A 23,429-nucleotide genomic window follows, 5' to 3' on the forward strand; every position below is an offset into this window, starting at 1 on the left:
GGACACCAAGTTTGAAAGAAATACAGTGAGTTGAAAACTTGGTTCTAGCTGACAATGCTTAAAATCAAGGGCAGCATATGCCTGTTTTTCAGAAAATCCATGATCGAGCAGGGAGAAGTCTGTTCTAAGAGGCAGGTAAGCAATACTTGCTATGACTTTCCTATGTCACTGCTCCAAAGGCTGTGTGTACTTGTGCCTCAAAGTATTTGTGGTCTGCAGCCTTGGCTTCACACCAATCTCTTCCCTTTAAGTATGTTTGACTCATCACATTTCATAGTTTCATTTCCAACTAGCCAAACCTGTACCTCCTCAATGCTGCTGAAGGTGGCAACACCTTCTTTAATGAGGCATATGACTGCTGCTTCATTACAATGGCATCCATATAAATGTATGCAACATTCATCAGTCAAAAAAGTTGAAATTCTTCCTACAGTGAACACCAAGAGAGGATTACGCTAGAATAAACTCTTAAAATAAATCAGCGTACAGCCCAGCCTCACTTCAAGTTGTAGCAAGAGATCCACCCTCTCCAAAAATTGAGCTCATCTGAACAAAAAAATCCTACCAAGACAAGAGAGGATATGCCAAGAAGACCACCCTCATTGCCCAATTTGCTATTTCGAAAAGCCATCCCAAATCAGACGCAAATTACTGTAATATAGGACGATTCAACTCTTCCTAGACAAAAAAAAGAAGCATTGATTAATTGCTCTGTCATTCAGGGCATCACTTAAGAGATAATACAGCACCTTCCATTTGTGAAAAGGCAGCAAAAAGCTCTACCATGATATTCTCCAGCTCAAAATGCTTGTTACATTAACACCCTTCTTAGTAGAAAGGGTCTTTTCACATGGAGCATCTGGCTTACAATGCCTTTTTTTTGGAGGGAAAGAGTAGGAGGACAATAGAACCCTTAATGTGCAGTGACATCATTTTTGGCTACAGTCCCAGCATCTAGCCTTAAGCAAGCCAGACAGAAGACCTCCAAGGGGCCCTTCTCTGGCAGCTGCTGGAAGCAATGCTGTGTTTCAGAAGAAACCCATTGGGAAGCACTGAAGGGGTGCCCCAGCACAACAGCAGGGGCTTTGCACTGCTAGAGCTACAAAAACAGGGCAAGGAGGATCTCGCAATCACCATGCACACAACTCGCTCTGTTCAGACAGGAGGCCCCAACCCTCCTGCTCCACAGGGCAGGAGCTCAGACAAGATTTGGGCAAAGCAGGATCCAACAAAGCCAGTTAACCCTGGGTAAACCAATCTGTCCAGATTGTTCAACTGCCGCTGACCTGAGAGCAGGCCATGTCCCCAGGCCAGAGTTAAGGGACAGAGAATTTGCTTCGCAGCCTAACGGGTAACACAATAGAGGTAACAGAACAACAGCCAACAGTATGAAGAGCAGCATGAAATGTGCATTTAACCATGCACATAATGGCAATTTTCATTGAAAGACCTGTAATGGGGAACCAGGTGTGTTGTACCTGGGAAGAGATGGCTCCCAATTTCAAAACCTCATGATCTGAATCTATAAACGCTTCTCCTAATTGACATACAGAGGTCAAAGACACAAAAAGGGTTGCAAGGACACTATTTCTCTTCTCTACCTTTAAAATCCCCATTTTAAAGATGGCCAAGCCTGCTTAGTCAACAAGGGGCAGGCACCTCCAGAGAAAGCTCCATCCCAGCTCTAGACACCCTGTCCCTAATGAAGTCATAGATGTGAAAGATGACGAGTATATACTCAGACATCTAAAAGCTTCTTTGCAGGAGAAGAACCCCACCTCGACTGTCTGCCCAACCCGGCAGACACCCAGGATGGGGTGGGAAGCTGTTTGAAGTCTCCACAAGCCTCAGGGTAACTCCAGCGCTACCTGTTGCGTGCAAGTGAGTATCAGCTACACATCTTTGTCAGACTCATCGAATCGCACTTCCACCCAAGCAGGATGGCTCCTGACTGAGCAGCTACACTTGCTTCTTAAATATCCCATTCAACAACTTACCAGTTCATCTAACATTATTAATTTTCCAGTTCACCCTCTTCCCTTTCCTTCTCGCAAAGCATGATTGTCTCCTCATCCAATTATTCCCCTTCCCTGGTCTGTGAGGTGATGAGATCAGACCTCACCCCTAACACAGACACCTGAAAGCCCATCTGAATTACCACTTCATCACTCCACAGTGTTTCCTGACAATCTTTCTAACTGTGACTGCATTCTCCTTTTAATCTCAATAGCACCACTTCAGGGCAGTTTGCCTTTTCCTCTGGAAGCCTGGCCTTCCTCCCCCCACCCTCAGCTCCCTTCACTGTCTCAGAGCAAGGAGCCTTTGGATCCTGGGCCCTTTTCCAGCTTGAATACACTCTTGCAAAGGTCAGAGAATACTTAACCCAGCCTCTTCTATGAAGCGGCTGCTTCCAGCAGATCCTGTGATGTCCCAAAATAACAGAAGAGGGCAGAGGGGAGCTGCCAGAGAAGCAAATTTGCTCTGAAATTTATGGATACGGTCTGGGTTCCAGGGTGGGAAGCATCTGTCATGCATGAAATCCTCCTGGTTCCTACACCCACAGGCTCACAAAACAGCACAACAACACAGCTGTATGACAATCCCATCCATGCAGAGCCAGGCATGTCCGATGCATCCAGTAACCAAAGCCCTGGCCTTGCTCTCAGCTCTACCAGCACAATGCAACTGGGAAATGGGAAATACTTGTTGCTAAGGGCATCTTAAACTTCTTTTTTCCATCCCACAACTCCACAGCTGCAAAATCCACACATTTGCCTTGCTACAGAGGAAGCACATGACTCACTGTGTGAAAGGAGCGTTTCTTCACCAGAAAGGTGTAGTTTACTAAATCCCCATAGCGCCCTAAGGAGACCAGCAAAGCACTCTGTCTGGCAGGTGACACCCTCCTGAACAGACACAGTGGCAGAGGTGCAATATCCCTGCACATGCCCACAAGAAGGCAAGAACTTGGTCCCAGACCTGCTAGGAGCAACTCCTTGTGATAATATGCTACTTCTACATTAAATATGACACACATCCAGAGTCCTGGGTGCTTAAATGAATAACTACATCAGAAATCCCAGACACAGAGCCTCATCACCTCCCACTTGACACTGCTGCAATGCTGCTTGACACTGGGATCAAATCATTCCCACAGCAAACTGGAAGCAAAACCAAGAGAAGGAAACAGGAGAAGCAGCAAGCCCAGAAGAATCACCTGGCTCTGGTCCAGGTAACTCCAAGGCTCAGGAAGCAAATTTCTAATAATCAAAGGCTTGCTGGCTGGTTAAACATACCATCTATGCAGTACTTCTGCTGTTATTAAACATAATACACTATTTATTACTGCGAAGGACTTTCTGCAGCATTAGAAACTCAGCTCTGTCTAATCCTTGCTCTTCATACACTTTTAGACTACTGCTGGGGGGGGCAGCGGGGGAGGGAAAGGAGAGAGCAAGAGCATGCAAGGTAAATGAACCATGCAATAAAAATTGTTGAAATTGGCTCAGACATCTCCTGATAAGATCACAGAAGTTGAGAAAGAATTGCAGCTCTACTGGTGAGAAATTCAACCATTGACAAAACACATCCACTCAGGGAAAATACTGAAGTTAAACAGACACTTAAACACACAGAGCACTTGCTAAAAATGGCAATTCTTTAAACACTGAAGTCAAGACTATTTTTGTCTTAATATGATTCTGATACCAGGAGCCAAGGCTTGCACATTTGGTATCAACAGTCCCCTCTGCAGGTTCATACAAACCAGTACTCACAGTATATGGATCTCACACACTAAGATTGTGAATCTGGAAGAAAATTTGTCTCTCTAGCTACCAAACCAGTCTGTCTCACACCACCCCCCCACAACTTCATCCCATGAAGTTCAGTCCTGAGATGAAGTATCACCATGAGGATCCTTAGAACTTTACAAGATGCTATATCATAGACTGAAGCTACTCATTCAGGAGTCTGTAGAGTGACTGGGCAATAACTACCTGGTAGGAAGGGATGGCCTTCCTTGGGGCAGCCACAGGGTTCTCAGCACCATCTCTAAGCCCTGCTCCTGGGTTAGTGACCCACCCCTACTGCTGCAGAATGGCTCAGCCAGTAGAGAGGCAGCTGCAGAAAGTGCTTCCATCTCCCCGAGGATTTGAATTGCTCTGTCTCCACGATCCACCCCTGTGTGCAAATCCTAAGCCTTTGTGTATCTTATAGACACTGACTACCCAGGTTTGTTAAATGTCTGACTGGTTGTGGCAGCAGGATAACACTTTGGGAATATTTACTGACTCCTTTTGACTGCCATTCTGAAGTATCATCTGCTTGTTCACATAGTGAAGTGCTTCATGTTTCAGAAATCATGTCAGCCTTTTAGCATTCTCCAGCAGGTAAGGCCCTCCCTGCCAGCCCTCTCAACTGACTGAAGCCAAACCTGGTGAACAGGGAAGCCTGGCACTCAACGCCAGCTTCACAAGCAATGTCACACATGGTGCAAGGCAGCACTTTCAGCAGCAGCACACACAGCTCCTCATGGATGCTGCCTGCCAAGCATCCTAAACGTCTCCCACAGAGCTGAAACCCAACAGCACTCCCCATACAACCTTTTCTCCAGAGTTACTGTGTAGCACAGAGCAAAGCTCATGGGTGAGAGTGAGCTCTGTGCAGTGACACCAGCCTTTGTTCCTCCTGCAGAGCACATTGGCACACACAGCTCCAGAGAAGGACCTGTGTTCTCTACTGAGAGTTCCCATGTCCTCCAAGCCAGGCTCTTCCTAGATATGGCACTCTGCAGCCACCAGTAGTTTTCCCCATGATGCTGGTGACTAGCACATAACATACTAGCAAGGGAACAGCCAGTCTCCAAAAATTGAAGGAGAACCATTCCCAATTTTTCATGAAAATCCAAGCAGTAATGAAACTCTCCAAAGAAAACTTCTGCTCTTTGACTCCAGCAACAAACTGGTGGGAAATGCCTTTAGAACTGAGTTAACTCGTCTCCCTGACCTGCTGTCCTTGTACGTGAAGATATACAGGCCTTTTCCAAAAGCTGGAGTGGCTCAAACAGCTGCAGTTAGCTACTAGCTAGGGATGTTGCCCCTACTTACACACCTTCCATAGTGCCCACAGTTCTGAGAAAAGATCAAACCAGGGTTCACCAGGAGGCTGCTCTACTTTGAAATAGGTCACTGGGTGTTGGGATCTGTGGTTTAAGCAACACATGCTTTGGGAGCTCAGAGGCAGCTGCTACTCCCTCTTCTGCTGAAGGCAAGCCCATTGCTACAGCCTTAACTCCCTCAGAAGCTGCCCCCTGCCTCCCACAGGGATCCTTCAGGAGGCTGTGCTCACTGCCAAGCCCAGCTATGCTCCATCACACCTCCCGCACCACTTCATCAGCTCTGGAAACGCTCAGTGCTTCCTTCTGTCAGTACTTGTCTGTCAGGCAGGCACTTCTGCCAAGAACCTTAAAGCAGTTGCAAAGCTCTCCCAGTTGCACATCCAAACCCTCTTAAGAAATAGCCAGAAGGTTTTGCCTAATGTAAGAGCGTAAACAAACTTGTTACATGCTAATCATCAGGTAGGCCACACACCCTTCCCCTCCCCCAGCCCCTGAATCTGCTAAAAGGACAGGAAATATAATCGTGGTCACATACCTTCGCTTCCTCGTTGATGTCCCAAGTGAAGGATATGGCATTGTAAGCAATCTCCTCGATGTTACTGATGGTGTTAAAGCTCTCCTTGTAGTCAGCTGTTAGAAAGAAGGATTCATGAGGGAGAGGAAGAAGAGATACTATGTGAAGTCCTTAATCACACAAAGCAGCCAGAAACTGCAACTCTTCAGCAAAGGAAGCCGAACTGTACTTAGGAATGGATCATTAAAAAGCCCGGAAATGGTTCTTGTACAAAGCAACCCCAACAAACATGAGGAAGGAGGAAAATGGGACTTGTAGAAATTCTAAACTCCAGTGAGAAAGGAAGATATCCCAAATATCAGGTGTTCTGTGCCATAACCTGCTATGTGCAGGAAACTCTACCCTGCACAGCAAGGACATAAAGCTCTCAATAAACTCCTTCAATAACAAACAAAGATTTGCATGCGCGTCTGCTTTAAGTGCCAGGTGATTAATCCCTGCTTTGATTCACAGAAGGAAGGGACTACGAGTACAACCCAGCCTTCAGCCAGAGAAGGCTGGAAGTCAGCCAGCCTCAGTCTTGTCTGGAGGCAAGTGGAAATTTGCAGTGTTTTCTTTTTTCACATGTACCAAAGACCAGTTGTGAGCAAAGTTGTGGGAAGGAGGATCATTAGTGTTGAGGTACTTCTATGAGGATCTTGTCCTTTGAAGAAATACAATATTTAGGACAGACACTGAGACTACAAGCTGCAATTTAGCTGCAAGCACCAGGATACGCCAAAGCAACTGTTGTTTGAAAGAGGGTGTTAGATCTCCTAATGCAAACGTCTAAAGACCACCAACCAAAATCCTCCAAAGATCAGCTTCTTTAAGGAGTCCTAAAAACTGCATTAGCTCTAAGCAATCATAAGCTCTCTCTGGGCTTTCAGCAAACCCATGGATAGCAGAGAGTGTTCCTTAAAATAACAAAGCTTTAGCAGAAAACCAAACCTTGCCAAGGAATTAGGCATGAAGTTTGACATCAGCAATGAGAGTGTTCCTTACCTATGTCAATGCATCTTTGTTTGGCCGTGTGCTGTCTTGAGTGCCAGTATTTCCAGTGCCTGAGCTGATCTTCCCTTGTTTTGTCTTCAGCAAACACGACCATAATGACACTCTGAAAGGAGAGGGAGAGAAAGATTAAAAAAAATAAATAACAAAAATGTGAAAGATAAAAGGCCAGAGAGTACATTTGTTTTGGAAGTTCTCACTGGTACCAGGTTTTCTGCTTTAGGCTTTCCCACTTCAGGCATCACAGTGTACCTGCCACACTGCTGCCAAACTGGAAGGCAGACAGCATCACTTTCTGGGTCATAAACAGAGCAGAGCTGCTCTCCTAACTAGAATTCAAGGATCTCATTCCAGGTGTTGCATCACCTTTACACAAGTGCTGACACCACTTCTTAACAGACTGAGCCAGGATGGGCTGGTGTGGAAGTAGGTGGACAGCAAAGGAACGAACGTTGACGTAAGAGCGCGGGTAAGTTGGCCTTAGTGCTGATGCTCTAGTTTAGATTACTGCACTTTGGGAGAGTTTAAGGCTACCACTGTACACACCCTCTTTCCCAAGAAACCACAAAAGCTGCCACTCACTCGGACTTTACTGATGGGGTGATGGATTCCTTCACTGCTGCTGACTTCTTTCAGCGTGATGGGGTAAAATTGACCTTTGTTCAAGTAGGTCATTGTGCTGTCCCCAGGCTTCTGTCGGAGGGACTTGGAGGCTTCCAGAGTGTATTCGAAGTTATTCCTATAGAGCAAAGAGGGTAGTGATTGCTAAGGCATTTTCCTGGAAAGCCGACTAAACATTCCACATTTAATTTGGAGAAATTCCAAAGTCGTTAGTTGACTCACTAAGCCATCAACAGGTAAGGAAGTTGGAAAACAGGATGAGCCCCTTTTTCAACCATTTCCTTCATGAATGAACATTTAAGAGAAGTTCTTGGCAAGCTAAATCCCAAGACACATCAGCAGGCAAGACTGGAAGGTCCCTATTCAGGCTGAGAGCAGCAAGCTGCTTTCACAGAACAGAAAAGTATCTATTAGCAATTTAATTAAATTCACAAGCTAATAAGCTATTCAGTGGCCATGGCCCTCTTGGTCAACTGCAACTAATCAAATAACTAATTTGCTCCTCTTCCTTGGAATTCAGATGAGTTCCTATTTCTGCTGTAGATTTCCAGCAGAGAGAGAATAAGACAAGCTGACCAGGGAGAGGGACACAGCTGGAAGCAAACTCCCAGACCACCAAAAAGCTGACAGACAGCACTGCACCTTCCCAGCGGACAGGGTGCTGGTGCAAGGTCAGTGACCGAAGCTGGGTGTATTTCCAACCCTGCAAGTAGTTTTCCTGAAAGTAGTTTTCTTTAAAGACAAAGGTAGGATTTTCAGCTGTGAAATTCAAATGAGCAGACACTGTTGTGGTTTTGAGATCCACAGCACCTCCATTATCTAACAGACTTAGTGCAGAATGGCATGAGCTGTACTGTTTGCTTGTGGACAACTGTAAGAGAATGGGAAGATACGGCCAAATGGGGGCCTTAAAGCATTACCCAGAAATGCTGTCAAAAACATAATCTTCTGAATTCATGTTGGCCATTCGCAGATTCAGTTCGGTAGGAAAGAAAACCTGGGGTAGACACAAAACAAAACACAACAATTAACACAACAGCAACAAGAAAAGTCAAGATTAAACTGATACTCACTACCACAGAACTTCTGGCAAGCAAATTGATCATCAGATAACAACTGATTTTTGGTCTGTACAAACAGGACACTTGAGCAGTGTTTTAATCCAAAACTTCTGGGTGTCATCTAAGAACAACATCTGACAAGCCTTCTGAGTCAGCTTAGGGCAACATTTTAAAGCTTTCCCAAATCTCAAAGAAAGGGCATAGCTACATAGCTCTTTAAGGTTTGGCTTAAAAATCAAACAACACTACTGTTGTTTTCGGTTGGTACCATAAAACAAACCCCACAGATTTTCAGCCAGGTTTAACTCTCACTCAAGGCCCCTACATAATCCAACTGTTTTCCACTGATACACACCACACCTAGAAACTGGCAGTAAGGAAGCTTACAGACATAGTCACTTCAGTTTGGTACCTGCAAAGGCACCACGGAGTGCTAAACTCTTGCAAAACCTGGCTCAGTGCTGTGGATCGAGATAACCATTTCCACAGTATGCAAGCCAAAGCCTCTGTCACTGGTAAGATTTGTCATTTGCTTTTGATAATAATTTCACGTCGTGAAGGTTTTAAGTTATACTTATGCACCTTTCTGAGAAAGTCTTCTATTCCTAAACCACTGGGCAGATTTCTGATTCATGTAACAAGAACAGTTAAAGGTGGAACTGGATCTCTCCATCCAGATCAAGACACGTGCAGGCACACACACACAGACATACACAGGGCAACTGCCTCTCTTGGTACCTCTTGCACGCCCTCCTTGAAAGTCTCCGAGAAGGTGGAGTCTGGTGTTCGCCTCTGGGAGTTTTGGGGCTGGGTGCTGGAACTGAACTGGTCAGGATTGAGGTTCCTGTCGAAGACCACCACTCGCTCAGGGGGTTCGGGGTGATAGACACTCGGTGGGATGCCCACGGCAAAGCCATGGGGCTGCGTCTCCGTTTTGATGGAATGGGTGGGCATCGTGGCAATTGAAACGGTGACTGTTGTGTCAGGGGTTGTGAGGTGGCCTCGCTTGTCCATGCCCATCTGGGGCGTGTGCGGAAGGACAATATTGAAAGGCACATTTTTCAGAACCTGGACTCTGTTTTCTCCAGCAGAAATGAGTGACTGTTCTGTCACATTTGGGATGCTGTTCCTAAAAAGGGCAAAAAGAAATCATGCATAAGTTATACACCTTATTTTCTCATTAAACAAGAGCTAGAAATACTTCTCGGCCTTTTAGACAAGGATATCTGACACCAACTCTCCTGCTTGTGCAGAACAGCTCAATCCTAATCTGAAAAGCTGATAAACACATGAAAAACCAAAAACACCTCACCCACTGCTAACCAGCCCACCTTGGAGATGAATTACCCTGGAGCAAAGGGTGAGGGTTCACAGCCCAGATCCTCACTGCTTGGAAAACAGCAGTCCAAAACTAAGTGCTTCGAGGCCCGTCCCACCACACATTGGCACACAAGGCTCCATGGAACTGCTCTTTGGCAGACAGAGAAGGACTGAGAGCAAGGTTGCTGCTTCTCTGCCCCAGGACTGCGCACCACTCGAGAAGCACTAATAGGGAAATTACACCCCTCTCATGCACAAACCCCCAGGAAAATCCACACTGAGACTCCTGGGAGTGGTTTGCATAACTTGCCGCTCTCCACCCCACCACACTCATTTCTGCCAGGACAACACTGAGATCTGTGGTTGAGCTGACCTCACAGCTAGTAGCCACTAACTCAGCCTGCCCTCCCTTTCTCCCTGGAGTGGTCCTGCCCGCTCCCTTGCACCAATTCTGATGCTCCCCTGCCTCCCTGATGAACCAGTTCAGCTTGTTCTGCTGGAACAAGCCACCTTTTTTTCCCTGTTTGGTGATGGGTCAGTGTAAGACCAGAGCTGGTATGAGGGGAGCAGTGGGAACCAGATTGCTCCTCTAAACAACAGGGTATTCAATCAGCTCAGCCAGATCACAAAACCTCACCTCGGGTCCTTAAAGCATTCTAATCTGTCCAAAAAAAGAGGATGGTAGAAGTGGAAGCCTGGCTTGAGTGAATCTCACATTGGTAATATTCACTTAATATCATCTTCTGCTTGAGAGGGAGGGCAGGAAGGGGAAGAAAGAAAGGAGTTCCAGAGGATACAAAGGAAGTCCAAGCAATACCAACCCACAACTAAACTACAAGCACTTTGAAGTCCTTCCCTACTAGCCCAATGCATGAAACAGCAATGCTGCTGGTACCCAAAAGCAACAGCTGCAGAGAGTAACTGAAGTAACCTCATGCAAAAATAAAAGTCACCAGCGACCTCCACAGCCTGGGGAAGGGGTGCCTGTGCTACCAGACTGTGTCTAATGTTAGAGAGAGCAGCTTCTGCTATGCTGACTGTGTGACACTAGGACACAAAAAGCAGATGGATGGCAACAAGAAGCAGTTTGAGCCTCAGCTCTCCACACTGTTCTCCAATCCCCATCCTGTTCCTGAGACAACACAGGAATTTGAGGCACAGAGTAAAAGCAAACAATCTGTCTCTTCCAGCACAACACAATAGTGCAGCAAGTTACTTTCTTTCAGCAGCTTTGGTGGTCTAGGAGGGAAGGGAGTTAAGCAGAGAAGCAATAATAAAAAAATAATACCTTTTGCTATGATCTTGTTCAGGATGTTCTACCTCTGTTTTAGCTGTTGAAGATCTCCTCTCCCTTGGAACCTGGGAAATTTAAGACATATTATAATTCAATTCTTCCATTAAAAAAAAAATACCTCCTTAAAACAGAGCCTTTTGGTCAAATTATGAAAGTGTTACTCTCTGATGGCCAGTCATTATTAACATTACCGCTTGACCAGTATTCGCAGGGTTTGGGGATGCCAGGCCCATCCCAGGAGACGCCCCACGGATCCCCTTGCATCTGACTTGGTCAGCTGTGTCAGCCTGGGCTCCTGTCAGCACCAGGTGGTGGGAAAACCAGTGCAGAAAGCCATCCATCCTTGGCTGGAGCATCAGCACCAGGGTGAGCAGGACCAGGAGATTTCCCAAGGTTTGTGCTGGCAGTGCAGGTTTACTCCTCTGCAGGCTGGCAGAGTTCAGTTTGCTGGATGAACTCAAAGCTTGTGAAAGGACACTGCTCCATAGCCACTTCCCCAGGAACACATGCTCTCTAGGCCATCCTGCTAAGACCACTTGAGGCTCTCCTTTCTTCTTGGACACCAGGGGATTTGTGGAGGACCAGGTCCAATAAGCATATTGAGATGTTACAGCTCATATTTGTACATGGTCACACACAACACACTGGCCCAAGCTATACTAAATATTTTATAAACAAAAAGTAACAACCAGTTCTCTGGATTTAAGACAGCTCAATACTGCTCCTCATATTTTATGCCATAGACACGATTTGCCCTGAAAACACAAACACCGATCACACAAGTAACCTCATCCATACATATGCACACCCATTTTCCCGACTGCCCTGCAAGGCCAAGGCACACAGACCGTGAACTCTTGGAGCTGTGGTGGCTCAGTTTCTTGCACGGAGCACACAGCCAGTGCCTCAGCAACCCAAACAGCTCTTGCAACCACTGGCACAAGCCCGTGGTGCTCAGGTCCCCTCAGCCACACAGCAAGTCCACACAAGCTCCCCTGCCAACCCACACGTAGGGCCCAGGACTTTTGCCACCCTCAACACGCCTCCTGAACAAGGAAAGCAAACACCTTCTGGTGTATGGACAAGTGAACTCCCAGCACTCTCCTTTGCTAAAGCCTGTTCAGATCCTGCCTCTGTTTGCTAGCTTGGGTCCAGCATGGAGAATTACCACTTTAGTGCTAACTCAAAGGCTGATGGAATACCTGCGTGAACAGCATACTATTTTAAACAGCCCCCAAGTGAAAACTAAGTCCTCATTCTTCTACATAACCATGAATCTCCAATAACACCAGAATTCTTAGATTTTCTATGGTAACCAGCAAAATTTGGAGAATATCTAGCTGGAGACTGCTGGGAGACCAGCACTATCTAGTCTGAAAAACAAGGGTCTTTCAAGCTGCATTTGGCCAGTGCTCCCAAATGATAGATTTCTCTCAAAATTTGTTGCCTATAAGGCCTTATTAACCACAGTTGAGCAATCAAGGTAGCCCAGTAGTCAAATGGAAGGAAATGAAAGTTGTTTAGTTTTGCTGATTTGGGGTTTTTTTTAATACAAAAGTGATCTCATCAGCTGCCTTTAATATTGCAGAGGGGGCGTACTAGAACTGCCTAGACATCATCTCTCCAACATTACTCCATAACAGCCCACAATAAATCTTTCAACCTCTAACTATTTTGCTTCACCCAGGTGTGCAGCATACCTGTTCTTCCACTGATTTTTTTCTGTACACCCACTGATACCCAAACATAAGAGGAAACCCTGAATTAGGCATTTATGTACAGCAAATCTCTTCTGCTTTGCTGAGCATGAAGGATCAACATCAACGTTCCTTTTGTAATCTACAGGTTTACAGATCAAAATTGATTTTGTGGATTAAAATTGTTCCAGTGAAAGCATGTTGTTGTTTCTTCTGTTTTTTTTCCCCCCCAAAAGCATAGCAAGCACAGGCACAAAGCAGAAAGCCAGTTTTCTCACAAAACTAGCTGAATAACATCCACATCAGTGAGTCTGTGGCATTCTGTCGTGTGTGTGTGTGTGTAGCGTTAATCTCCATATTAAGCATTACAAGAATATTTTGATACATAAGATGTGTTCAACTTTTAAAAAGGGCAGGCAAGGATTTTGTCTGCACCAGGCAACCTCTCCTTGTGCTTGAAGAACACATTGAGGCTGGCAACTCCACTCACTACTGCTGAAAGCACTAACCAAAATGCCAGGCACAAGAGCCAAGTCAGACTCCTGCACGCTCAGCAAAGAAAAAACAGGCATCTCCACCCAGTAAGCCAGGCCACCATAACACAGGTGTCTTAACACAAGCAGGACCCCTCCCTGCCTGGAAATGCCTGTTGGTCTCTTCTGACCCGGACCGGAGACAACTACCCTGGCTTATACTTTTGGTATTTAGGAAAGAAAGCTCAGCAAAATGCACCCCATGCAGACCAGAATCTGTTTGACCACTTAATTCAGCTGTGAGCAACTAGGAAGGCACATGTCTCCAAGAAGACCATGAACACTGGGGAAGAGAACCACAATGGCCAAAGGATTAACAGATTACAGCAGCTGAAGCTCACTGAGGGTTAGAGAGATGAAGATAGCAACTCCTTCAGGTGGACACTTCTGCCTCACACACCACCCAAAATCTGTAGTTATAGCTTAGTATTAGCTGAGACTAAGGTAACACAACAAAGCCCCAGCCAAAGCCAATGGTCCACCACATGAGCAAAAGAAGTTTCGTTCTCCATGTATATTTACATTCAGACAGGGATACGGTACCAAAGTGTCATTCTTCATGACTATTTCTATAACTCACTGCCTTCTGCAGAGCCCAGGGTCAAGAAGCAAGGAAAGTGCTGTGGAAGCTGAAAAGCAGCAAAGTGCTACCAAACCTTTACATTAAGATCCAGGGGATCTTATTTTACTGAGCTAAAAATAAACCACATTTCAGAAAAGAGAGATGTGGAATTTTTTCCCTTTGAAAACCACATCGTTTAAAGTCCTCATGATCTATTCATAGATTCTGTAAAATCCTCTAGCAAATGACACCTTTCCTACAAGTGGAACAAGAGCTCCTCCGGCTGCCAGAGCGTACCCACGCCAATCTACCTTGTAGTAATCATACAGCAGTCCCAGGGCAGCCGCGCTGTCTTCATCCCCATTGATGCTCATCATAGCTTTGGTAGCTGCTGTAAGGGGATTTTCAAGAAAGGTTTTCCAGGCCTCATCTTCATTGGTGTAAGGACGTCTCTGAGAGTAGAGAGAATCATTCTGAAGAACCAACACGGGTCTTTTACTTGAATCATAAAAAAAAAGAAGAAATAAAAAAAGCCACCTGTTAGAACACATGAAAAACATTCTGTAAATTCTTCAAAATAAGCTGCCCCAGTTTCACAGGGTTCACACTCTGATTCAGTGTACTACAAGGATTAGTCAACACAAAAAGCCCAGAAACCTAATTCTGATCTCACTCATGCTCGGTGTAAATCAGGATTAATTTGACCAAACTCAGATGGATTACACCAGCCTATATAAAAAGGTAAAGCCGTTTAAGACTGCACCTGACCTGCTCATGCTCTGAATCCAACCCAGAAAGAATTACACACACACTAGCCTACCACTTACCAAGCCTCCTATGTGATACTGCCAAGATGCAACCTGTTTCAGTTACCACGTGGAACTAGAAAATGTGAATTAACAAAACATCTCTTTCCTCCAGCGCTTTCAAGTGTCTAAGCTAAAAACACCACCTAGAAGCTACTCATTAGTTACAGACTATGCAGGGAAACTGGTCAAGGGGACTTGAAATCAACATGGAAGTGTTCTCCTCTGACAAGAAACCAAAAGATTTACTGCCTGGTTACCATCGAAATAATCCATGACACCAGTTTGAAACACCCTCAACAGATAAGTGAAGAAAAAAAAAAAAAGAAAAAAATCTGAGTTATTCCCTTTATGTTGCAATATATAAAAAAGAAATTATTTTTACTCTGAACATTTTGAGACTGTTGAGAACAGGAAAACTCCAACACAACTTGGACCTTCTGCCCACAGGCAAAAGTGGGACATGTGCAGAAAATGCTGTCTTGCCAGCCCAGACAACTTAGTATTTTTTTTTGTTCTATTGGTAAAATATATGCTTCTTCTTCCAAGTCAGCTCAAGATAATGTTTAAATTTGACTTTTAAACCAGTTCAGTTTTCTTTCTGGTGCAAGTGTAATATTAATTTACTGTAGATTGGTTGAGGGAGAAGGGGAGGCCTCTTTATTTTCTTAAATAATCCCAAACTTGTCATCTTTAATGAACTGCTAATAGTTTAAAATAAATAAATAATTATTTAAAAACAACTAACCCCATAAAAAGCAGTTCCCTACCACCATCACACGGTAGATAAGCATTCTTTGCATCTATTTACCCAGATGCATTCAGGGACTGAAATATACTACATGTACAAAAAGTTGTGAAATAGAAAGTTGTGAAATACCCTAATCACTATAATCAGCTTAGCAGTATCCTACATTTATCACCACCTTCTACCAAAAAGATTGCAAAGCAAATTACGCGTTCGATGCTTTATCAGTTACACAAGTCATCTTGCTGAGCTTCCATCGGACAGCTTGGCTGAGCTGAAGACACTGAAAGCAAGTGGGAGTTTCCAGGACTTGTAAGAGCACTTTCTGGCTATAAATCAGTATTATATAGTTGGCAAAAAGCAAACAATGATGACAAAGGAGACAAGCTCTTGCACTGAGCCCTTTCTTTAGGTCTTCACACATATTTGTGTACGCAACAGAATGCAGATACCTCTGGTATTGAGGACATCTTTCTATCAAAGTCAGGGGAGCAGCAGAAGACAAAGCAGAATTTTCTTCAGGGACATGATACAAACTCCTATTCTTATACAATGTGATATAAGAAGCCTCCAATATCCATTGCAAATGGGTAAATCCTCCAGTTACACTCTCATAGAGAAAAAGTAACTGGAAGCAACCTGTATGCAGTTCACTTTATCCATCCCTGTGAAGCTGAAGGGGTAAGAGCCTTGCTAGAACTCACAGCACTAAGCTGATTCCCTCCAGCAAAGCAACACACATGCAAAGAGAGAACCAAGAAAGAACCAAAAATACTGAGAACTAAAACAACAACTAATCAGAAACACAGCAAATGCAAAACCTACGTATTTTTGTGTGATTTCTTTGTCACTGAAACACACAAATATAATGCACATTGCCATACAGGTAACCCACCCCGCTACAAACAATGCTGAAAAAAATTATTTGCAGAATTATCAGGAGAAGTGCAGGGTTTGGCAGGAACTTAATCCTTTAGGAGAAACACAACTTCTTTCACGAAAACAAGAATATATTAATAAGAGAAGGCAAACATACTTTTCCTAAGTTTTAAAAGATAACTGGCATGGGGATCTGCTCACAAAGTAGTAGATGCGTCCAGCAAAGGCTGGAATTAAGTCTCCTACTGCAGTTTTAATAATTTCTGAATTTTATTTTCTACGTCAATGCAGTGGGAACAGAGAAATATTACAAAAAGCAGATACTCTCTCTTTGCCTGCGAGGATCCCCCAGCCCTCAACACTCTGTGTTCAGATCACAGAAACTATTCCTACTTACTTCGCTGATCCAGGATCCTGCCTTCTTCTCCCTCACCCTGCAATTTACCTGGCGACGCTCAGGGCTGCCCAGCCTGAGCCGCGCTGTAACTGCTCCTGCTCAGCGCACACCTTTAATGCTGAGGCAGCACTGAAGATTTCTTTCACGTCTCCTGCGTGCCAGAACAGCGAAGTGCACGTAACCAAATTGCTACAGCCTTATCTACTAAGTGTCACTGGAAATAAGAACACCTATGAAAAATCCTAATCACAGAGACGAGTTAGGGAGCTGCTGCACTGGAGTCCTCTTTATAGGGTAGCATACTGAAATAAAAACTTTGGTAAAAACCTATGCTTTCCCTAGGAAAGGAGTCCGTTGAGTCACAAACCATTCAAAGTATAGCAATTTTATAATCGGTTCTTCAAATCAAATCAGTTCAGAGTTACCCCACTTTCTGGCATTCAAGCGTCCACGGCCACCGTCTACAGATGGACACGGTGACAAGTGCAGGAACAGGCTGGAATCTTTAAACACCGCCCGGGATCCGCTCGAAGGCGACGTCTCGCATTGAACACCACGGAGTTATAGCACACACACCTCGAGCTCAGTTTAACTCTTTCCGCACCCAGTTTCGGCTACTCCGGGGTCGCCGCAGCCGAGCCCGCCGGGAGCTCCCCTTACCTGCCGAAGTCCACCTTGCCGGAGGGATGCGCCTCATAGAAGTCCATGGGGGCCGCTGCGGCCGCCGGGCAGCGGCGCAGGGGCTCGGCCCGGTCCCTCGGCCCCAGCACAGGGGGGGTCCCGGCGCTGCTCCGCGCCCGCTGCTCCGGACGGCGCGGCCGCCGCCGCTGCCGCCCGCATTTAAGGCGCGGCCCCGCGGGGCGGGGGGCGGCCCCACGCCTCGCTGCAGGGATCGGGTTTCAAAGCCGGCCCGGCCTCGCCGCTCGCCCCGCGGGGCGGGGTGGCCGCCGGGGTGGCCCCGCGGCGCCGCAGGACCCCCCTCGGGGCTCAGCCCCCCCTTCGCCCCCCGCCATTTCGCACCGCCCCACCGCAGCCTCCGGTCACTCCCCCGCAGAGAGGACGGAGGGGGGCGGACCCCGGCAGAGCGGCTCCCCCGGCCCGGCCCCGGGCGGCGAGCCCCTCTCGCCGCAGCCCCCCGGCGGGGTGGCGGCACCGGTCGGACCGGCCGCGGTGGTTCTTCCCCCGCCTGGCTCACTCACTTGTCGTAGTCCTGTGTCATGTCTGGCGGAGGCAGCGGGCGGCAGAACTGGCCGGGCGGGTCGGGAGGAGCAGCGCCGGGCACCCGCCGCTCCCACGGCTTTTGTCGGCTGCTCTCGCCCGCTCAGGTGCTCCCGCAGCCGCAGGTGGCCGCGCGCCTCGCCGCGTCCCCCATTGGCTGCTGCGGGCCGAGGGGCGGGGCCGCCGCGCCCGCATTGGGCGGCTGGGCGCGGGGGGGCGGGGCCGGCGCGCGTGCGGGGCCGGGACAGCGCCGAGGGAGCGGGACGGGCGGCGGGAGAGACCCCCAGGAACGGGGTGACCGGGGGTTCCCTGGCGCCGCCCGAGAGGGGCCGTCACCCCCCGGGACCCGCCCCTGCACTGGGGCTCGCGCTGGGGGACGCGGGAAGTACTCTGGGTTCTTTCTCGTGCTAAAAATGTGTTTCCCTTCTCTCTCTCTCCCGTCCCATATAACTATTTTTTTTTCATGTACTACAGCCAGTTTTATGAAAATCTAAACCAAACACAATTGTATGAATTGTCTTTAATGCATATCTTAATCTGCGCGAGGGGAGATTCAGATTGAACGTTTGGGGCCATTTCTTCATAGAAAGACTGATTAGACATTGGAAGGGGCTGCCCAGGAAGGGGCTGCCCAGGGAGGTTGGTGGAGTCACCGTTCCTGGAGGTGTTCAGGGAAAGACTGGACGAGGCAGTGGGAAAGGGAAAGACTGGACGCGGTGCCATGGTCTAGTTGACATGGTGGTGATTGGTCATAGGTTGGACTCAATGACCTCAGAGATCTTTTCCAACCTGATTGATTCCGTGATTCTGTGCATTTGCACAAGCACTACAGCATCTGCCGAAGGGCAGTAGATCCATGTGTTGTTTGGTGCCTTACAGATGAACCTGGCTTTGTGGAGAAAGGGAGGTTTACAATGCAGTTACTGCTGCAAATGCATTGAAATCCTCCAGTTTAACACCAGCAGCGACATCACAAACACACCAGATATATCCAAAGTGGCATGCATGAAGTTAAATCAGAAAGATCTTCAGCTTCTCCTTGAGAAATAAGGGTGGGAGGTTGCTTGTTTAAGTAACAAGTTGAATCAAACCCATACAGCAATGATGCTATCTATCAAATGTCAAGATGCTTCTGATAGCTACTGTAATTTAAAAGTATGCTCACTAATAAGAGGTCTCTCCTTCTAGGTCAAAATCTCTTCCCTATTTGTACAGGATATACTCCAATGCAAAACTACAGAAGGACAATTCAAGCAGCCGACCGAAGGAAATATGAAACTGAAGAGAACAAACTTTAACTAAGGGTCTAATCCTGGAAGTTGCTTAATATCCTCTGACTGGATTACAACTAGCATTCTAGAAACAAAATGCTTTGTTTAGATCTGCAAACATTGCCATTAGGATGACAAAGATAAATATCATTCATTACTGAAGTAGGATCTCGCTCTACAAAGTGAAATGAACTGACGTAAATTGTTCTTTATGACATCCAGTAAAAGGTATTCTACATTTTTAAACAGTTTTAAAAAATCTAATTCAAGATTACATAGAAAAAAATTTCTTACCTGTCCTCACATATGAAAAAAATACTATAATCTGATGAAGATGTCAGAAAGTTACATTTTTCCAAACAAGTATAACTCTCTTTGCTTCCAAAACAAATTACAAAACTAGCTCCAAATCACAAGCTCTGGGAAGGACTGCTGACTTTGTCAGGTGTCATTCAGTCCTCACATTCCCTGCGTCTGTTCATAGAATTCTGGGATATGCAGACACAATCACTGCTTTTTGGCACGGGTGCAAACTTTTCATTAACAATAAAATATAATACTGCCCTGTAGCCGTAGGTGACCCAGACGCAGTATGTGCTGGAGTTCAGTCACATGTTTACATTGCACCCAAACTGCTAAAATCTTAGTAATGTGCCACGCTTGGTATTCCTACTTAATTCGAGTTTACTATAATTTTATTCCAAGTAACTGAAAGCTGTTTGCCTTTGCAAAAGGGATGGCTTTTCTTTACAGCCTGATACACCGATGAAAACTTGGTTATCGCCATAGCAATCACTTCCACATTCAGGAGACAATGATATAAACACTGGATTGTGACACCACTGACTAATCTGCCGGTCACAATCTAGACTCTGCAACACCACTGGTAGGTGTATTTATGTGATGTCACTAACTGGGTTGCATCATCACCAAGTAAAATCAGGCAAGAAGCACAAAGGGATTTAGCAGAGCTTTGGCTGGAGCATAAAGCCCTGCCAGCCTGGTGTGGCAGCGCTCTGGCAGGACTCCCCTTGCTCTGCACTGGTTGGCGTTCCCTACAACTTCTTCCCTCGCTCAGCCTTTTCACCTCAATCGCACTGCTCCTCTCCACCTTTCAAGTCCTTCCCTTTACCTTTCCTTCTGCCTCTGTCCTGCCTTCAGCATTCTCCTTCCCTTCTTCACGCGTTCATTTCCTTTTAAACGAATTCCACTAAAAACACGTAAGGAACCTCACCGTAATTGTACGGCATTGGAAGCCATCCGGCCGAGCACTGTCTCGTTCACGCTTGCCCCTCTTCCTAGACTGTCTTTTGACATTGCCATCTAGAAAAACTGGGATTTATTCTGGACAAGAATTAGCTACTGTTATGACTTACTTAACAAATATGGTTTTAAAATCTCATACCTGATAATTACCATCTATGCGCACTGGTCATTCACACCTGTGTAATAAACAAACAAGTTGCATCAGGTTTGTAGCAGTATTTTTGATTTCACAAAATGTGCCAGAGAGTCAAAACAAGATACTTTCTGCTTAATCTAAGCCCGTAAGATACAAGGGCCAGGCTTCAGAGTTGGCTGTAAAGAGCAGCAAAGCTTCTATACCCTCCGTTACACACCATGCCAGGAAGGCTTTCCTTCTCTGCAACAGGCCTGTGGTCGCTAAGGGTAGAGCTGGAAAAGTGAGCCCAAAGCTGATTGCTGATCCCTGCAGAATAAACCTGAAGGCATCAAAGAGCTTAAAAAAGAAAAAAAAAAAAAGAAAAGCCCAGACAGAGTTTTCTTGAACTCACTAGAAACTGAAGTGAAAGCAGGCATAGTGGAAAGGAATAGACAAGTGACAGCAGAAAATGAAGCAGGAAATGCCTTGTAGGAAAGAGATGGAAAAGCTAGGGGTGGGGGGAAGGATGAAGAAATAAATGAAAGCACAATGTGTGAAATATGGAACAGTTTGCTTTTCACTTCAGTCATATCCCTGTATGCAATCTTGCAGACATTCCTTAAAGATTCCCTTTTTGATTCTGTACTTATCTCTAAAGATAATGTAGACACTGTTGGAAGCATACTGCTGTGTCCATTGGTCTTGCCACATGGGCTGACACTGGTGTAGCGAGAGAGCAGCATGTGCAGGTCCTTCACTGCACACTGTGCCCTGCCCTGATCCGCTTTGCTCCGCAGCACAGAAACCAGCCAGCTGCCCAGTCAGGAGCTACAAATGCCCCGGGTCCCAGTTGAGCAAATAAAAATGGTTTGCTACAATTTTATACCGACACAGCATGACAGAAGCATCCCAGCATCCAGACCAAGCTCTAAGATCACAACACAGGCACTGAACACATTCAGTGGCATTGCCACGACGCAATGGCAAGGGCTGCAGCCACTGCTGGGGAAACAGGGTGGTCTATGAGCAGGCACAGAATGCTTCTAGAATAGAGAGCAGCCATGTGAGACTTAGAAGAAAATACAAGCACGTTCCTCTGGTACAATACCTGATGTACTGCTGGAGGCAGAGTGCAGATGCTGAGGACTGGGGAGGTGTGTTCTGGCTCTGGAAATGTTGCCATTAACAGTTGTACAAGGGCAGCAATAGCCTCACGTGAGGACACAAGCTTGAGGTTATATCTCCTGGTCTGCTAATTCTTACTCTTGTTCACTGTTTCAGCAACATCCTAGCAGAAACAGCAGTGAAAGGTCTTTCACATATGCCTGTTTCCACTCTTGGCATCCCCTTTATGCTCTCCCTCATCTAATCTGGCCAGGAACCAAGGAGCTTCACATGTGAGGAGCAACAAAACCAGTAACTGTGGAGGAGATGCTGCAAAGAAAGCATCCTGCATGCAGGAGACGCTGCTTTGACCAATCCACACACTAACATGCTCAGCCAGGAAATATGTGCTGGGAAGCCCATCTCATTTTGGATCAAAATAGGAGACTCATTACGCAGTCATCCTGACTTTTTCAGAATAAAACTGACACGGGGAAAGGACAGATGAACTAAGGGCAGACACTTTATTCAGGGATTTAACATTTTCAGACTTTATCTGTTCCAAAGGCCCTGTGGGTGCTGGTTCTTTTGCTCCTGACCCTGCAAAAGCATTCTCTTGACAATTTACCACAAATATCCTGAAACAATTTTTTATTCAGATCAAGCTAAAGTCTTTTTTGTTCATAAAGAGAGAAAAGTCATTCAAGGAAGGAACTTGTGAGCTTTCCAAGAAGTTATGATATTCATTGCCTGGCCTGCAATACTGCACGAAACTCTCAAATCTTCTAAACACTATTTGTGTTTCAGGGTTTGTGCTAAAGATGGATTAGGAAAGATGTAATTGCAGTGAAGCCCATGCAACTCACTATGGCCAATAAATTAGACTAGCATTGGTTGCAGGCATTGGACTCTGCTGATTCTCATTCTCTGGTTAAATCAGGTTCAGGGCCTTCACTCTGTGTAAGAAGTTAAGGGGAAAGTCAAACACCTCTCCTTCATGTCTGGAAAACAGTAAAAACTTTAAAAAGAAAAATGTATTTGACCGAGACTAAGTTGGTATTGAGAATGCAGACATACTGAGGTAGTGAAAGACTAGAAAGGGTAAAATACAAGGTCTACTGAAGGCTATAACTTTAAAAAAAAATGAGACATCTGTCATATTTCTCCACTGAAACAACAGAAAGGTTGCATTATTTAGGAGAATTCATAAAGCAAGTTTACTTTTGTACTCTTCAAGACAGAAAAAACTGTGTTAAAATATAACATTCAAACTAACAAAACAACTAAATTCACATTAGAAGATACATAAAGGTCTTAGAATAACTGATTTGCTACTGTCTAAGTTAATTATTAAGTCTTCTCAATATATACTGTTTGAAAAGTTTAGTCTAAAAAACTTCACTTGCCTTTATCTACATACTTAAGAACCATCTGTCATTCAAGTTTTAGAGTAAGAAACAAAACACGGTGACCCTCTTTACTCAGCATTTCCAGAGGAGTAAGTACAAAAAAATAACCAGCAGAAAACTTTCAGCAAATAGTTACGGAAAGGAGCTTTAATTTCAAAATGGATAGAAGAGGTGGTTGGAAGTGCTGTGCTGTGCAATCACCCCACCCTTCAGCTATCCACAGGCAGCTGTCTGTTCCACCAGCTTGGCTCCTCCTTTGGGCTGTATTAACTGGACCCAGAGTAGCTGTCCCAAGAGAGCTCAACTACACTGAAGATAAGGCACTCCCGTGGCTCAATAGCTTCTTAAACATCATTACTCCAATGTAAGTGTTGATTGATTAAACTGTATAGAACTAACATTAAGCATTTTTGGGGCACACCCTTTATTTTAAACCTGACTCTTA

At 45.6% G+C, this 23,429-nt stretch overlaps 1 protein-coding gene across 1 annotated transcript in view; it reads right to left on the reverse strand.

Annotated features, from left to right (window-relative positions):
• Positions 1 to 17,908, reverse strand: part of GRHL1 (grainyhead like transcription factor 1) — a 42,022-nt gene extending 24,114 nt beyond the window's left edge. Inside the window, exons 1-8 of the mRNA XM_017818071.1 lie at positions 17,801 to 17,908; positions 14,083 to 14,269; positions 10,974 to 11,044; positions 9,104 to 9,494; positions 8,225 to 8,301; positions 7,266 to 7,422; positions 6,678 to 6,789; positions 5,655 to 5,749 (exon numbers count right to left, since the gene is read on the reverse strand). Of these exons, the coding sequence (XP_017673560.1) occupies positions 5,655 to 5,749; positions 6,678 to 6,789; positions 7,266 to 7,422; positions 8,225 to 8,301; positions 9,104 to 9,494; positions 10,974 to 11,044; positions 14,083 to 14,269; positions 17,801 to 17,820 (1,110 nt within the window). The 5' untranslated portion in view covers positions 17,821 to 17,908. The remainder of the gene's footprint in view (positions 1 to 5,654; positions 5,750 to 6,677; positions 6,790 to 7,265; positions 7,423 to 8,224; positions 8,302 to 9,103; positions 9,495 to 10,973; positions 11,045 to 14,082; positions 14,270 to 17,800) is intronic.
• Between the last annotated feature and the right edge of the window lie 5,521 nt (positions 17,909 to 23,429).

The sequence above is a fragment of the Lepidothrix coronata genome, unplaced genomic scaffold, assembly GCF_001604755.1.
Source record: "Lepidothrix coronata isolate B3197 unplaced genomic scaffold, Lepidothrix_coronata-1.0 Scaffold65, whole genome shotgun sequence".
NCBI classification, from domain to species: domain Eukaryota; kingdom Metazoa; phylum Chordata; class Aves; order Passeriformes; family Pipridae; genus Lepidothrix; species Lepidothrix coronata.